The sequence below is a fragment of the Schistocerca gregaria genome, chromosome 4 (assembly GCF_023897955.1).
Source record: "Schistocerca gregaria isolate iqSchGreg1 chromosome 4, iqSchGreg1.2, whole genome shotgun sequence".
NCBI lineage: Eukaryota > Metazoa > Arthropoda > Insecta > Orthoptera > Acrididae > Schistocerca > Schistocerca gregaria.
The window spans coordinates 453,844,918-453,862,857 of NC_064923.1; the positions used below are offsets into that span (position 1 = coordinate 453,844,918).

The window sequence follows — 17,940 nt, forward strand, 5'->3', positions numbered from 1 at the left end:
TTCACCAGCATATACGGTTATACTGACACACCTTCAGGTTGATTGAAAGTATTAGCACAAATACATGTCACAAGGAATGACTATCACTAGTGTATCACACTTTGGCTTCCAATAAAATCAAAATGGTTTGAATTTGGTCTGCAAGTGTTCTGACAGAGCACGGCCTGACAACTGTGACGTCATAGAACTGAAGTCTGAGAGTCTTTGGCATTCATCACACCCACTAGACCTTTCCCATGCAGTTACTATATAGGTGTATCACACAAAGAAGCACCAGAAGGCGCCAAGTTCCATATGGCATACCAGTGGTTGTACTGACTGCCAAACAATTTTTTTCTATGGGTCCATAAGCACTCTGTACAACATGGATGGCATCAACATAAACTGAGACTGTGAAAAAGGAATATTTTACTTCACTGGGAGCCATCAACGTGCATTACAAAATTTTACTTACTGCAGTGAAACATAGATTTTTAATGTGCAAACCACTGAAAAACTGAGTGTTGGTAAGTGAGTAATGGAGAGCTGTGTGTTGGAAATTATTAACAGAGAGAGGAAAAAGACAAACATTTTGATCAGAGAATAAACTGGATTGGAAGGCATAACTACGAATGTAATGAAAAGTGAGTAATGGAGAGCTGCATGTTGGAAATTATTAGCAGAGAGAGGAAAAAACAAATGTTTTGATCAGAGAATAAACTGGATTGGAAGGCATCAGTACGAATGTAATGAAAATGAAAGGTTTGAGAAGAACATCACTCAGGTGAAAGGATTGTCAGTAGACCAAAGCAGTATACTGCTGGATGCCAACAGATAAGAATTTACTGAGATCCTGACCAAATGGATGGTGGATGACATTACAAAACACATAGGAGCAACATGGATGTGTAAAGCTAAAGTGTGTAGCACATGGAAAAGTCTAAAGTGGCCTATAGACTGCCAATAACATTGGGCAGTAACATTTTGCAATATATTATATTGATTGTTGGCTCTGCCAGTCAGGTTATATTGTGAAAACTACATGTCAAATATCCGAGTTGAAAAGAAGGTGGGTATGGACACCAGCTGTTATTCTGTCCCTGGACTGGCTTTGCGCCCTTGAAAATAAAAGAGGAGTGTAGATGGCTGAATGAGTGGTACCAGATGAGAGGATGACTGACACATGAAAATTTACTGAGCATCTTGAGGATACGTGAACCAAATGCTTATGGGAACTTTCTGAGGTAGGGTGCTTGCTAATTTGACATACTTCTGCAATAAATTGTGCTATATATACAGGGTTGGCTCCAGACAGCGAAGTGATATTTAAGTAGAAAGACATTCATTTGTGAGATGCTAGTCCTGCAAGTCAGCACCTGTCAATTATCTCACTTTATTTGGCTATATGAAATTCATTTTAAGATGTAAAATCCCCAAGTGTAATATCACCACAGTCTATAAAGCCTAACTGTGATAGAAATGTAAAATATATTCAGAAATCTTGAAACATTATGTAAAGGTAAGGAAACACATATATACATATTTAATGATGAAACTGCATTTTATCTTATTTAGAAGGGATTTGTTTCCCTTGTAAAATGTTCAAAAGTATTGGCTCCAGTAGTTCATCAGTACCAACTTCGCTTTTCATTGCACTGGTAATTCTTTTCACTCCCTTCCTATAATTCATCTGCAATGAATTTAACTTCTTAAATAATATAAGCTTATCTGTTTTCAGATACATTTCTCCATATTTCGACAACTAATCATAGTTCTCGGTTTTCTTCTTACGGTTACTACATTCATTCAAGTTGACACACAATAAGGATGGCCACCCCTGTAGAGTTCCAATAATTCTAACATGAACATGGGTTCCACCGATGTTGAAGCCATATCCACAATTTGATTTAGACAGCACATGAAATAATGCAAAATAAATAAACTGAGTTGACAAAGCTATACAATGTAGTCAGAAACTATGCAGTCCAACCAGTTAGTGCATTAAAAATTCAATTTCAGTAGATCTATCACACGAGCTTCCAGTCTCATCCACAGACAGTTGATAATATTGCATCTTGTGAAATACTGCACAATATTACTGAGAGTCTAGGGGTTGCTTAAGGGAAGCCTTTCCAGCAGTCGATTCTGAATGACTTATGATGACATCTATTAAAAGCTGAAGCCTAAAATATCAATGAAAATAATCAATTTTTGAAATTACAATGTAATTGGATAGACAAAAAGTCTATGCACCAAGCAGCACACTAGAACACACATATAACGGTACTGAAATTTCCAAGCTTTTGGAGCCAGTGGTTCCTTCTTCTTGCAGAAGGGTTTAAGGGTAAGGACGAGGGGTGAAGAAAAAGAAGTGGCCAGGCTTAGGAATTGAGGCAAGTTTGGAAAAGTCACCTAGAACCCTGGGTCAGGAGAGAGCTACCAGATGGGATGAGAAGGAAAGACTGATTGTTGGAGAATGCACTGAACGAGGTTTGAAAACCTGAGAGCTTGAAGGTGGGAGATAGGGCAATATAGGGGTTAATGACACAACATTGTCCACACGTTAGTAAGGGCATGTGAGACAGAGATGGTGGCGGTGGTGGTGGTGGTGGTGGTGGGGGGGGGGGGGGGATAGATGTTTCAGAAAATATTAGATACATAAAACTAAAAAGGAGTGAAGAAATTAATATTGAGAGCAAGAAATTGATGTAAATTAATACCAGGTGGGTTACGAGAACCAAGGACATGGTGTAATGCCAGTTCCCACCTGTGAGGTGTCTGGTGTAAGAATCCAGATAACACATTTGGTGAAACAGTCACTGAAGTCAGGACTATTATTTGTAGACCATGCTCTGCAGCAGAATTTAAGGCATACACTCTGCCTATGCCCATTTGTCCTAACTGATAACTTGGTGGTATTCATGCCAATGTAAAAAGTGGAATAGTGTTTACCTAACAGTTGATACATGTCATTTATTGTTTCACAGGTGGCTCTCCGTTTGATAGTATATGTTTTTCCAGTTACAGGGCTGGTATATGTGGTAGCAGGAGAGTGCATAGGTCGAGTCTTACAGTGGGGCAGTCACAGGTGTAGCAGCCACAGTGTAGGGTAATGGGTGCAGATGGAGCATAGGGTCTGACAAGGATACCGTGGAGATTGGGAGGGTGGAAAAAGGCTATTCTAGATGTGACGGGCAAAATGTCTGACGAAATGGACCTTATTTCAGGGCATAATTTTAGGTGACTAATAATTCAACATCAGGGTAATACTGAATGACAATAGATACACTACTAAGTTGCTTTTTGTCGCCATCAGCAGTACCAGGACTGGATGTGATGAACTGGGAAATCTGCTTTTGAGCTAGGATGGTGGTGTATTGCTATAAAGAGTCTCCATCTGAACAAATATATTTGACTTGAATGCTGAGGCTGTATGGCAGGGAATGACTGACATCAAAAGGATGGAAACCGTCAAAATATACTGTTAAAATGTAAGTATGTTGTTTGTTAGGAGGTTTAATGTGAACAGAAGTGTGTAGCTGACCCTCAGTGAGAATGAGGCATGGGATTCAGAATATGACCATGTAAAACTTAATTGGAAGAATGTGTTTGGAGAGTCCAATAATTTTAACAGGTCAGCCTCACCATGAGTCCATATGGCAAAAATGTCATCAATCTATCTAAACCAAAGATGTCATCATTTGGACAGGACTTCCATGGGATTCATAAGCCTTCAGCTCCTGGTTTGAGACAAGAATATATACAGGTCTGTCACACAGTCCAATCCCAGTTGAATTTGAGATATGGATATGGTTGCACTAATTAGAAATATTTTATCATTTAGAATCTGCTTCTTGTAGATGGGAAATGGCTCTCATGTCAACATTTGTATATACTTCTTAGCTACCTAAATGCATGTATGTTCTTACAACTTATAACAGGTGAATGTATTAATGCTTCCAAAATACATTAAAATACAAAGCATTCTTTCACTTCTTCTGCTGAATCAAAATTAAGTACTAGCGAACTATTATATTACCGTGATTAACACATCAGGATGTATGTTGGGTATTTCTGCAGCCATCAAATGCCTATCCTCTTGACGAGAGAAGTCACCAGTGTACAAGATCTATAACAAAACATAATACTTCTCATTAACTATGATGTCAAAAATGCTCTGATTTAATAACCTGAAACTAAAAGTGAAAGAATACAGTGGATTATCTAGATGAGACTGTAAATCATCACTAACTTTAGGATTATTATGTCAGTTAAATTAAAACAATGTTTGTAGTAGGTTACAAATTTTGCACGGTTGCATGAAGCTTTCACTGCAGCAACACACAAATGGATCTGTTCTATTAAGGTCACTGTTATTGTAAATAGTAAAATTGCCTCTGTTAACTAAAACAATTCTACAAAACTTCTGACATGCTTGCCATTATTGAAATACATTTCATACTATGATTAGCAGCAAAACAAAACAGATCAAAAATCTGAAGTTTCTATAGAAACAGACAACACAAATATCACTCTTGATAAATGTCAAGTTTTATGAATTACAGGGAGTGGCGAGTGGCAGACAGGCATTTTTGAAAGTAAACTAAGTTGATGGACAATGTCCTTCATCAGCTTTAAGAAAACACACACACACACACACACACACACACACACACACACACACACACGTTCTAGTAACCAGAATCTGACACAAACAAAAGATGCAGGTTGACCAGCCGAGGGCCTCCTGTGAGTGCTGATAGGCTGGCACGGTGGGCATGGCCTGCGCACATCGCTATGGTGGTGACAGCAGAGTTCGCAGGTCATACGGGTGCTGCCTAGTGGCTCTCATATACGTCCATGCCTTCTGGCGGACTGTCCATATTGTCGGACTGGGATACCAGACATATTATACATGCGCAATTTACACTCACGTGGCCACTGTTGTCTTGAGGTACTGAGGAGCCAACAGTCGTGTGTGTGTGTGTGTGTGTTTTCTTCAATACGATGGACTTTGTTCAATATCTTAGTCAACTTCCAAATGCACTGCAAGCCCTCAACGCCTTTTCTACATGGTGAGTAGTGATTTATTCAATTCATATTGTTGTTATTACATTCAGGGCTTCCACTGCATTATGACTTAAGATACATACCTAAGATCTGGCAGCTTTACTGCCTACAGTTTATCACTGTCAACAGTGTACAAGCCAAACGCATAACTCACTCTCAGCTGGTTCAATAGCCTATAATTTATCTCCTATAGAAACAACATATGTGACCTGGAGCAATATTGTTTTGCACGACACAGTATCGTCTATGACTAGATATTGCATTCACACACTAGTCAATGAAGAATCAGTTTAAAACATCACCAAGAGTTAGCAATCGGACATATCACTCCTTGTTCATCAAAACAAAATCCAAAACGATTTCTTGATTTGGGAATATTTAACAGTACAATTTTTAATGCCTGTAATAATGTACACAGTAATTTATTCCCCTCTACAGTAATTTATTTCCCTCCAATGCTGTTAAGCACATGGAGTCACTCAGTTCATATTTGTCTCCCCTCACTGCCATAACAACTGGGCACATAACAACCAGGTGTATGATTGATCTAACCTTCCTCTTCCACTACTGTGAAAGGGATTAAGAGATCTGAAAACAAGTTATAGTTTTTCTCCTACTTTTAAATGTTTCTATTAGTAATACTGTACTTCGAATTCTGCATACTGAGAGAAACTCTTTCTCCTTGTAATTTTAAAGTCACATAAATTTGTTTATGAGTTCTTTATAGACAACTGTCATTGCATATCAAAATGCATTTTACAGTTAATTACTATTTGCTACAATTTACTTGAAACATCACCATTCATTTCAATTTGGTAAGATATCTGATAGACATACCATTTTCAAAAATTAGTTATTTCCTCTGTAGGTAAGGTACATGCCACAGGTCTCTCACTAGGACATAATCTAATACTTGCAGCCATGTAAGAAGACTCAAATGCTTTTTCACCACACATAATTACAATGCAGACCTGCGTGACAGCAAAGAAGGTAATGCTGTCTTATATATCTTACACATCCGCTTACCAAACTGTGGAAAATACAAGATGGAATAATGACAATATTACGAAAAGCATAGATTGCTACTCACAATATAGTGGAGACATTAAGTCACAGACAGGCACAACCAAAAAGACTGCTAAACAAGCAAGCTTTTGGCCAAAAGGTCTTCTGTCATCACGTGGCTTGATGGGCCTATTCTTTTTTTAAGGTATCTTCACTGGTGAAGTTAATCTTAATAGGCTACAAACATCGATTTTACCTGCCATCTGAGAGGTGTTTGGATATGAAAGGTTTTACCTACAACAAGACAGAACTCCATCTCACTACCACAGAAATGTCAGAGCCTACTTGGATGAAAATCTACCTGGACGATTCATAGCTGCTGAGTACCTACAAGCCTCCGACCCTTACGCCTCTTGACATTTATCTATGTGTGACCTTGGAAAATGAAGTTTATCAACAGAAGCCAGCTATACTGAACCTGATATGAGAAACCATTGAGATGTCCTGCGTGGCTATCATACTGGCAACGCTGACACCGTACTTCAGTCAACAGTTCAGTGGCATCAGTGTCATTTGATTGCTAATGCAGGTCACTTTGAACACACAAAATAACCTCCTCCCTGCCCCCCAATGCAACAACTGTACAGGAATGTCACTCTGTTCCATTAATAGTGACTATCAAATAGTATCTACATTTTTCTGGACCCCTTTGTGTACCTGTGTGTGTGTGTGTGTGTGTGTGTGTGTGTCTGTGTGTGTGTGTTAGTGTGTTGTGTACTTCAGAAAAAGGGCTTCTGGGCTAATGCTTACTTATTTAGCAGTCGTTTTGTTGTGCCTGTCTGTGACTCAACATTTCCACTATATGGTGAGTAGCAGTCCCTTCTTTTCATAATATTGTCATATTGCTTTACTATTATTCTCTGTGTTTATTTCTGCCCAATGTTGGCCATGTCATCTTTCTATTATCCCCTTTTTCCCCTCCTTTACACAATAAAATTGTTCCAAATGCTCAAGATAAGAATCTTAATAGATGTAGCTGCTGTTAGTTTTGCTACACAGGATGATAAGTCGATACTTTTTATTTATCTGAAACTAACACGATACCTATGTCAAGAAAAACCTCTCTTGTGTTTCCTTTTCTTCATAAGATCTGAATATATGACATTTGTTTAGATTTTAAAAAGTTGATAATTACTTCACCTTCACACCAGCAATCTCTATCATAAACATGGCAGCACCAAGAACATGTCCTGCATTGTAGGCCCAAAATTTTATTCCATATACATCCTTTTCTTCATGGAAATTTATTGTTTCAATTTTATCCATGCTAGCTTCAAGATCTGCTTCAGTATACAACATTTGTTCTGTGGCTATATTGCTAAAAGAAAAAAAATTACAAAAATGAATTAGAAAGGCTTAAAACTTCACCTTTATTGTCAATTTTTTGTGCTGCACAATTAAGATTCAGGATTTTTTTTTCCGCTGACAAATGCGAGGTCTGTCCAAAAAATTCCAGTACTTTGCTCTCAAAATGTTTTTACGCATATCTTGTACATATCGTGAATGGTCTCCTTTGAAATACTTTCCTCCAGAATTGATACACTGCTCCCAATGCCATTTCCACTTCTGGAAGCATTCTTGGTGCAAAGTGCCATTTGCAATTTTTTTTTATCTTGCTTATCATTGCAAATTTTCATCCTTCCAATGGGCTTTTCAACATCGGAAATAAAAAAAAAAGTCTGCAAAGGCCTGGTCTGGAGAGTATGGAGGATGAAGCAGCACAGTGATTTCGTCTTTTGTGAAGTCACGCACCAACAGGAATGAATGTGTGGGTGTGTTAACATGATGCAAGAGCCATGAATTGTCTCACCACACTTCAGGCTGTTTCCTTCTCACATTTTCTAGCAGACGTTGCAACGCGTCTCGATAGTACCATCAATAAACAGTCTGTCCCTGTGGCACAAATTCATGACGAACAAATCCTTAAAAAACAAAAAACAAAAAAAAAACAAAAACACATCCATCCATCAGCATGGCTTTCACATTTGACCAGGCATGACAAACTTTTTTTGGTCTTGGAGAACCTTCCCAAACCCAATGTGAAGAATGAACCTTGGTCTCGACATCTTAACCATAGACCGACACCTCATCACTGGTTATGATTCTCTTAATGAGCATCTCATCTCATTTGCATGACCTAAAAGCTCTTCACAGACTTCAAGGCAAAGGTCTTGACTCATGAGCCGTGGGACAAACACGGCAGCAACACAATGCAATCCAAGATGCTGTGTCAGGATTTCATTACTTGAACCAACGGAAATGTTACAGTCTTCTGCAATCTCTCAGTCAGTCAGTCTTCAATTGGCATGCACAACTTTGTTGCCTTTCCTGACATGAGTGTCCTCAGTAGATGTTGAAGAGAGTCCTGAAAGAGAGTCATCTTACGTCTGTCTGGCCATTTTTAAACAATGTGAACCATTCGTAACAACAAGTATGGCTTAAGTACTCATTGATATAGAGTTCATGCATCAGTTGGTGTGTCCCTGTACGGGTTTTCTTGAGTTTCGCACAAAATGTAATGCATATCACTTCAACACACCATTGGGACGAAATTACGAATGCTCCAGAAGTTTTTGAACAGACCTCATAAATGAAAACTCTGAATACAGTACCTGATCAAAATGATTGGACACCTATATGTGGATATTAATATGGGGCATGTTCACTCTTCATCTTATGATGGCTTGAGCTCTGCTGAGGATACTCCCAATAAGGTGTCTGAATGTCTACGGAGGAATGGCAGCACATTTTTCCTCTGGAGCCGAAACTAGAGAAGGTAGTGACACAGGATGCTCGGATCTGGACCAAACTAGGTGCTCTCACTTACCACAAATGTCTTTCCCTAGGTTCATTTCAGGACTCAGGGCAGCCCAGTCAATTTTAGGAATGTTGTTATGCGCAAATCATTGCCTCACAGATGCTGCTTTATGACAAGGTACATTATCATACGGACACAATCAATGTTTCCGAACTGTTTGTCTGCTGTATGCAGTACACAATGCTATGAAATGTATTCACATCCTCCACACTTACCATTTTCTTAAGCACAATAAGTGGACCACAACCTAACCATGAAAAACATCCCCATGCCACAACACCACATCTTCCTCAATTCACTGTTGGTACCACACACCACAGCAGGTAATGTTTGCCAACTAAAACAATTTCATTGGATTGACATTGGGTATAGTGTGATTCATCACTCGAAATCACTTGTTTCCTGTCATCCACTGTCCAGTGGCATCACTCTTTACACCATCTCAAGCGTTGCTGAGTACCATCTACAGAGACGTTTGGGTACGAGAAGCTGCTTGACCATTGTACCTGGTTCTTTTTAACTTCCTACACACACTCATTGTGCTAGCTGGACTGCCGAGTACCAGTTTGGAACTCACAAATGATTCCTTTCACTGATTTCAAATGATTATTTACAGTCACCCTTGTTAAACAATATGTGGTTGTTCCTATGCTTTTCCAATGCACAGTCACATCACCAACAATCAACTTGAGCAGCTTTAGAAGGGTTTAAATGTCCCTGATGGATATGTTACTCAGGTGACACCCAATGACTAGTCCACATTTGAGGTCACTGATCTCTACTGACTTACCCCATGTATTATCAATGCTTCTCTACTGAGAACACAATACTGCCCCCCCCCCCCCCCCCCCGCCTCCTTTTATACTGTAAGGGCCACCTCTTGTGACTCATAACATTTAGTAATTGATTCCACATTATATAGGGGTGTCCGGATACTTTTGATAAGGTAATGTATGTCATATACGTGTCACCTGCATCTGGCAGCACTACGGAACACGGAGGCAGAATTACGAACAATGCCACTTGCCAGCTACTGACAAACTTTACAATTATTAATCATCATACACTTGAAAAGGTAACATTATGTTGAAATCACACAAATGTTTTACATAAACATGATGGAAGCTGAGTAGTTTTCATTGCTTAGGTTTTCGTGGTTCAAAGCCATTTTAATGTTAAAATGTTAATAACATAATATGAAGTTATATTAGGTCTGAAACTGAAATCAACCTGACTACAGAAATAAGAGTGCATACTCTACAAAATATTGAGTTTTTATGTCTTTCAGTTTTATGAGGTGCATTCAAGTTCAACACCTACGTTTTTTATCACAAACTAATCACATGAAAACAGTGAAACTTGTGTCACTTCTCGAAGCAATCTGCCTACTGTTGTACACGCTTTCACAATGTCAGTGCCATGATCTCAAGGCCATTGTGGACGCTTCTTTAGGAGTCAGACCTGACTGCTGGAAAATTGTTGATGCAATAGTAGCATGGCTAGTAAATATGCAGTCACTGAGAGTATCTTTTATCGTTGGAAACAGCCGAAAGTCACTATGAGTCAGGTCACATCAGTAGGGAACATGAGAAATAATTTCAAAGTTGTTGTCATGAGGAAACTGCCGAGTCACTTTTGTTCGATGTGATGGTGCACTGTCTTGATAAAAGGGCAGACATGCATCCTTTTCCAGACATATTTCATTCAATGCTGAAAGGAGTTTGTTCTTCAAAATATATTGGTAGGATGCACCTGTCAGGTAGTGCCTTTTGTAACACCTATCAGTGACAGTTATGCCGTAGCTGTCCCAGAACATGGCCACCATCATATTTCAGCACTTTGCTAACACCGAATTTTTTTGGTGGCAGTGAGTGTGTATGCTTCTACTTAGTTGATTTTTCGGGATCAAAAAATGGCATCTATGTCTCATCCACTGTTGGCAATCAATGGAAAGAAAATCCCATTCATGCCATCGTCATGCATCAGCACTGCCTGGCAATATGGCATGTACATAGTCTTGGGGTCACTGCCAGCATTCGTGGCTCCCACTGGAGAACACTTTATGCATTTCCAGGTCTTCATGCAGGATTGTGTGCACAAATCCTACGGAAATGCCTACTCTGGAAGCAATGTGTTTCACACTGATTCGGCAACCCTCCAAAGCAACTTTCTCCACCTGCTCAATCACGTTGTCAGACTGGCTGGTGCGAGACCAAGAATGTCTTGGTTTGTGGTCAAACAATATTCTGTCTTTTCTGAGCTATCACACCGATGAATGCACATTAGACACATCCATGACACCATCACCACATGTCTTACTTAATGAATTTCAATCATTGTCACTCAACAAAAATATATAGAAAACCAATGATTACATGCTGTTCTTGTAATGAAAATGTCATTATTTTAAGTATTAAAGAAAATCCTTACTCATTCTGGTCCCACTAGAGTTCTGAGGGCTGTACAGTGCTTTTTGTAACGCATTCACAATGAATGCACAAATATTTTGAAAAACAAATTCCCTTCACGTTTCCACTTCTTTATCACATTGGAAACAGTGGACCTAGGGCCTAGGGATGTTTGAGAGTGTGGAAATCTCGCATACAGATGCATGACACAAGTGACATTCAACCACTTGATCCCGTCCAAAGTCCCTTAGTGCGGTGGAGCACCCCATTCTGCTCTCTCACAATGTCTAATGACTACTGAGGTCACTGATGTGGAGTACCTGGCAGTAAATGGCAGCACAATGCACCTAATATGAAAAGTGTATGTATTTGGGTGTGTCCAAATACTTTTGGTCACATAGTGTATGTCAGTGAAATGTAGCAAAGCATACAACAATGGCTATTATAATGATACTGCAAATAATATAGTGTGAAAGTTAAGATTAGCAATTACCTGACACAAAACACTATCTGCTCAAAGTCTTCTGATTTCTACCACTCATAAATATGGAGTTCAGACACCTAGACAAGGAGTGCACACTGTACCTATATCGTTGAGCACCTTGTAGTACTAAGAGGTACAGGCAAGCCAATTTTACATAATAGTATTTATCTAGCTTTTACTTGTTTCATCATGCAAACTATAACACAAACTATTTCAATCAAACTATTTTTAATGATAAAATCTCTAGTAAATATTCAGTCCTCACTCCAAAGATATGCTTAAAACATCTATACTGTAATTTATACTGAATTTGTGATAGGCCTATATGTTTTACAGCTTAGTTAGAAGAATCTTGTGAATATGCATCATACCTCACTTTGATGTAATCAGAGAGAAGCCACCTGTAAATAGCTTTTGTGGCATGAGTCATGAAACATCGTCCTTTGAAACTTGTTTTCAACAGAAACCATGGCAGGGCACCGCAGTGGTCTAGATGAAAACTGGAAATAAGTGACAAAGCTTTGCACACATACACCTATTTCTAAAAATTAATTAAATGATCAAAGTGTGGCATTTAAAATGAAAATATCTCTCTCTCTCTCTCTCTCTGTCTCACACACGCACACACACTCACACTCACACTCACCCACACACCCACACACACACACTTACAAAAGTTTAAAAAAGCCATGATTCACCACCATGAGTGAGTTCCTGATAACAATTTATTTATTGTATTAAAATATACCTGATGAATGTCTGTGGATTGAAACTGGCTGTATAACGCAGAATTTTTTTTATCAGCAGCTCTTGGCAGTGAATCACAAAGCTTTTCAAATACTTACGATTTTTTTTTTTTTTGGGTGTGTGGGGGTGGGAGGTTGGGGCAAGACCTCCTTAATCCTTTCAGAGCCTCTAGCTACAGCTGTGTACATTAACTCTTACTATGTCTCAAATGCAACAGAAGTATTTTTTCTGTGTCGAAACCTGAAGTACATACTTGTGAATGTACTGGTTGGTTCATTTTTCCACAGTATGACTGCACATAGTTATTGTTATTATGCATGGTAATTACTAAATGATAATTTTACTGTTTATTAAAATAGAGACTATTTTGTAATTAGCTATTTTAGTCCATAAAATGAACCCAAGTGTACAAAGTATGTTTTGAAAACGGGCATAAATCTTGCATCTAAAACCAGCAAAATTCACTTAAGAGCATTACCACATAAAGAAATATTTTATTTCCTCCAGAAAAAATTCAGGTCTAAAAGGGTTACAACACATATTACTGTCGGTGCAGTATCATATTCATTCAACAGCCATATATCCTACCAGTCACACAATCAAAATGGTTGGATTTAATTCAATAGAAGTTTAAACCTGCAGCTCTAAATATGCTAAAATAAATCTAATTTGTTGTTGTTCCAGACCTATAACTGCAATATACAAGCAAAATACAGAAAACTGCTAACAATGATTCAATGAAAAATTGTTGCCATAATCATGCTTGATTACAGTTTTTCCTATCTTAAAATTCCTGAACACTTGATGACATCTACATTATTTTCACTTATAAAACATCAGAACTGATAGAAGAGAGAGCATGTAAAACAATTATAATTAGTCAATATGCAAGAAACTATACACTGAAGAAGAAGGGGAAAAAACACTGAATTTATGCTTACAAATGAAAAACAATACTGCTGAATTAAGTGCAGACGATAAATCCACAAATTTAATAAAAAGAAATTGGATGAATAGCAAATGTATTTCCTAAAAATGCTATCTTTAATCTAGAATTTAGTTATTAGACTTACTGTGATATCAGCAATAAATCTATCTCGTCTGCTTCAACAAGGTCAACAAATGGCAGAGCATCCATTCCAGATAAACCAGGATGAATACCACAGTCCAACTGGGGAAAAAGTAAAACTATTAAATCCCACATACATGTATGGTTAAAGAGAGAAAAAGAGGTGGATTTTTATGTACGTAGTAATACTACCAATATGTTAACTTTTTGTAATACAGATTCACACCTCTATACATTCTTTAAATGATGTGTACACTTTTAGATGAACCTGCTTTATTGCACTATGGCTGTTTTGGCTTGTGTACCATTTCCAAGTGTCTGCTAAGAAAAATATGTCAGAACAACAACATATGGAAGAAATTTTCAGTCTGTTAACTTTCACACCCAAGATTTAACATAGGCTTCTTCAGAAAAGCACACACACACACACACACACACACACACACACACACACACACACACACACACACACACTATATATATATACCACCCCCGGTGTAAAACTTGTCCCATGCACCCTCCCACCACCACCTACTCCAGTCCTGTAACCCGGAGGGTGTACACGATCAAGGGCAGAGCCACGTGTGAAAGCACCCGCATAATTTACCAGCTGCCTACACTGTGAAGCCTTTCTATGTGGGAATGACCAGCAACAAACTGTCCATTCGCATGAATGGACACAGGCAGACAGTGTTTGTTGGTAATGAGGATCACCCTGTGGCTAAACACGCCTTGGTGCACGGCCAGCACATCTTGGCACAGCGTTACACCGTCCGGGTTATCTGGATACTTCCCACTAACACCAACCTATCAGAACTCCGGAGATGGGAACTTGCCCTTCAGTATATCCTCTCTTCTCGTTATCCGCCAGGCCTCAACCTCTGCTAATTTCAAGTTGCCGCCGCTCATACCTCACCTGTCTTTCAACAACATAATTTCCTCTGTATTTCTGCCTTGACTGACATCTCTGCCCAAACTCTTTGTCTTTACAAATGTGTGTGTGTGTGTGTGTGTGTGTGTGTGGGGGGGGGGGGGGGGGGGGGGGGGGGAGGGGGGGAGCGCGCGCGCTCGCACGCGCGAGAGTGTATACCTGTCCTTTCTTCTCCCTAAGGTAAGTCTTTCCGCTGCTGGGATTGGAATGACTCCTTACCCTCTCCCTTACAACCCACATCCTTTCGTCTTTCCCTTTCCTTCGCTCTTTCCTGATGAAGCAACCATTGGTTGCGAAAGCTTGAATTTTGTGTGTATGTTTGTGTGTCTACCGATCTGGCAGCGCTTTCGTTTGGTAAGTCACATCATCTTTGTTTTTAGATATATTTTTCCCACGTGGAATGTAAGCAAACGTCATGCACACACAACTGCTATATCTGGCCCATCTGGATCCTCCCCTCCACCACCAGCTTTTCTGAACTGCGCAGATGGGAGTTTCCTTCCAATTCCATCCATAAGCCTCCCCGACCCAAGTTTCTGGGTGACTTTTCCAAACTCTACCACTTTTCGTAAACCTCAACAGTCCTCTTCCTTCACCGCTCTTCCTTCCCCTTCAACCCTTGTGCCAGAAGAAGCCACTGGCTCCGAAGGCTTGTGTTCTCCAGCCTCCTCTTGATGAGTAGATGTTTTATCTATACAATTACATTATACTTTCAAAAATTGATTATTTCCATTGATACAGGGTTCTCATAACGAATTTATTTTGGCTTGAACAGTCCATGGGTATACAGCCGGTTCATAGTGTCTAGTGTGCACAATATTTCGGCAATCAGACATGTCGCCATCGTCAGGTGTGCTGACGAACTGAGCTTTTGAGGGCGGGCAGCCGATTTAAATACCCTACCCCCTGCAGGCCGCTCTCTTCGCCGTCCACCCGCGTGCCGCTGGTCGCGAATACGTGGGCGTCGGAATGTGTTGCAGAGTCAATGTGCTTGCTACGTCTGCCCTCGTTGCCAGTTTGTACTTCTTGCTGAGAGTCCTTAATTACATTCAATGCTGAGATTGTAGCCTCAATCTCAGTTGATAAGATCTTCCCCAGTATAAATTTCAATAGCCTCCCTTATAATGCTGTCCCAATATTTAAAGGTCTGAGCCACGATTTCGCTGCGCTCATAATCCATCTTGTGTTTCTTGGACAAACAGTGTTCTGCTACCGCCGACTTATTTGGATATTTCAGTTGAGTGTGCCTTTGATGTTCTCGGCAATGATCTTCGATGGTGCGTACTGTTTGTCCGATATAAGTCTTCCCACACTCACAGGGAATTTGGTATATGCCGGCCTTCATCGAACCGAGGTCATCTTTCACACTTCCCAGTAATACTCGTGTTTCATTGGGCGGGCAAAAGATCGTTTTAACTTGGTGTTTCTTTAATATATGGCCAATTTTTCCCGATAGTGCGTCACCGTATGGAATAAAGGCAGTGGCTACCTCTTCTTCCATGACTCCTATAGGAGTCATCATCTAGCAGGCGCTGTATCTTTTCAATGTAGTCCTTACGGGAAGATCAACGCTGACCCCACGAAGAAGGTGGAGAACAAGACCAGGGCTCTACTCAAGGATGCGGATCTACCAGAGGGGAACGCCAAGAAATTGTTACCTCAAGGACCTGTACCACCGAGACTTTATGGACTCCCTGAGGTCCACAAAGAGGGGATACCTATGCGCCCGATTGTCAGCAACATTAGGGAAACCTACTTACTTGCTGGCAAAATATCTGGCTCAATTACTTAGCCCCTATGTAGGTAAATGCCCTCACCATATCCGTAATTGTGTGGATTTCATGAAACATCTCGACAGCTTCAGACTGAAAGACACTGATATCCTAGTGAGCTTACACGTGGTTTCACTATTCACCAGTGTGCATCTACGAGAATCAGTCGAGCTTATTGGGCAGAAATTTGACGAGAAGACCACCGAACTCTTTAGGCATGTCTTGACCTCAACGTATTTTCTGTTTAATGGGGAATACTATAACCAAACGGATGGAGTCGCAATGGGCAGCTCACTCTTGCCGGTGGTTGGGAATTGAACATGGAGTACTTCGAGGAGGAAGCCTTGGCGTCATTCAATTGGAAACCTATTTGTTTCTTCCATTATGTCAATGACATGTTCGTCATCTAGCCCCATGGTACGGACGAGCTCCTGGATTTCCTTACACACCTAAACTCCATACATCCTAACACCAAATTCACTATGGAGACTGAAGCAGGAGGAGGATTACCATTCCTGGACGTCGTGGTCAAGAGAAGGGCTGATGGTACCCTGAGCCATGGTGTGTACAGGAAGAAAACGCACACTGACCTGTATCTGCATGCAGATAGCTGCCACCACCATTCTCAGAGGAATGGAGTACTAAAAACACTAGTACACACGGCACGTAGCATCTCAGACGCAGAGAATCTGCCCCAGGAATTGGAACACCTCAAAACCGAGTTGCGAAAAAACGGGTACTCAGAATGGCAGATTAGACGAACTCTTCGTCCCACCACCACAGCACAACCTGTGAAGACGGATGAAGTCATGGAAGAAGAGGTAGCCACTGCCTTTATTCCATACAATGGCGCATTATCAGGGAAAATCGGCCATATATTAAAGAAACTCCAAGTTAAAACCGTCTTTTGCTTGCCGAATAAAACACGGGCATTACTGGGAAGTGTGGAAGATGACCTAGGTGTGAGGAAGGCCGGCATATACCAAGTTCCCTGTGAGTGTCGGAAGACTTATATCGGAGAAACAGTACGCACCATCAATGATCGTTGCCGAGAACATCAAAGGCATACTCAACTGAAATATCCAAATAAGTCAGCAGTAGCAGAGCACTGTTTGTCCGCGAAACACGAGATGGATTATGAGCGTACCAAGATCCTGGCTCAGACCTCTAAATAATGGGACAGCATTATAAGGGAGGCTATCGAAATTCGCGCCAGGGAAGATCTTATCAACCGAGATTGCGGCTACAATCTCAGCAAGACTTGGGACCCGGCAATGAATGTAATAAAGAACTCTCAGCAAGAAGTACTAACTGGCGACCGGGGCGGACGTAGCAAGCACACTGACACTGGGACAGATTCCGACGCCCACGTATTCACAACCGCCAGCACACGGGCGGATGGCAAAGAGAACGGCCCGCGGGGGGAGGGGATTTAAATCGGCTGCCCGCCCTCAAAAGCTCAGTTCGTCAGCGCACCTGAAGATGGCGACATGTCTGTTCACAGAAATATTGTGCTCGTTGGACACCATGAACTGGCAGTATACCCGTGACTATTCGAGCAACAAATACACCAGGAGAAACTGAAAATCAAGTTTAT

At 40.4% G+C, this 17,940-nt stretch overlaps 1 protein-coding gene across 4 annotated transcripts in view; it reads right to left on the minus strand.

Moving 5' to 3' along the window:
* LOC126267317 (cleavage and polyadenylation specificity factor 73) overlaps positions 1–17,940 on the minus strand; it is a 67,313-nt gene that overhangs the window by 39,467 nt on the left and 9,906 nt on the right. For 3 of the 4 annotated variants that reach the window (XM_049972412.1, XM_049972413.1, XM_049972414.1), the window contains exons 4-7: positions 13,645–13,742; positions 12,196–12,324; positions 7,255–7,432; positions 4,019–4,108 (exon numbers count right to left, since the gene is read on the minus strand). In XM_049972412.1, coding sequence (XP_049828369.1) covers positions 4,019–4,108; positions 7,255–7,432; positions 12,196–12,324; positions 13,645–13,742 — 495 coding nt within the window. Of the gene's footprint in view, positions 1–4,018; positions 4,109–7,254; positions 7,433–12,195; positions 12,325–13,644; positions 13,743–17,940 lie in introns of those variants that run through there. The other variant, XM_049972415.1, reaches the window with a different exon arrangement.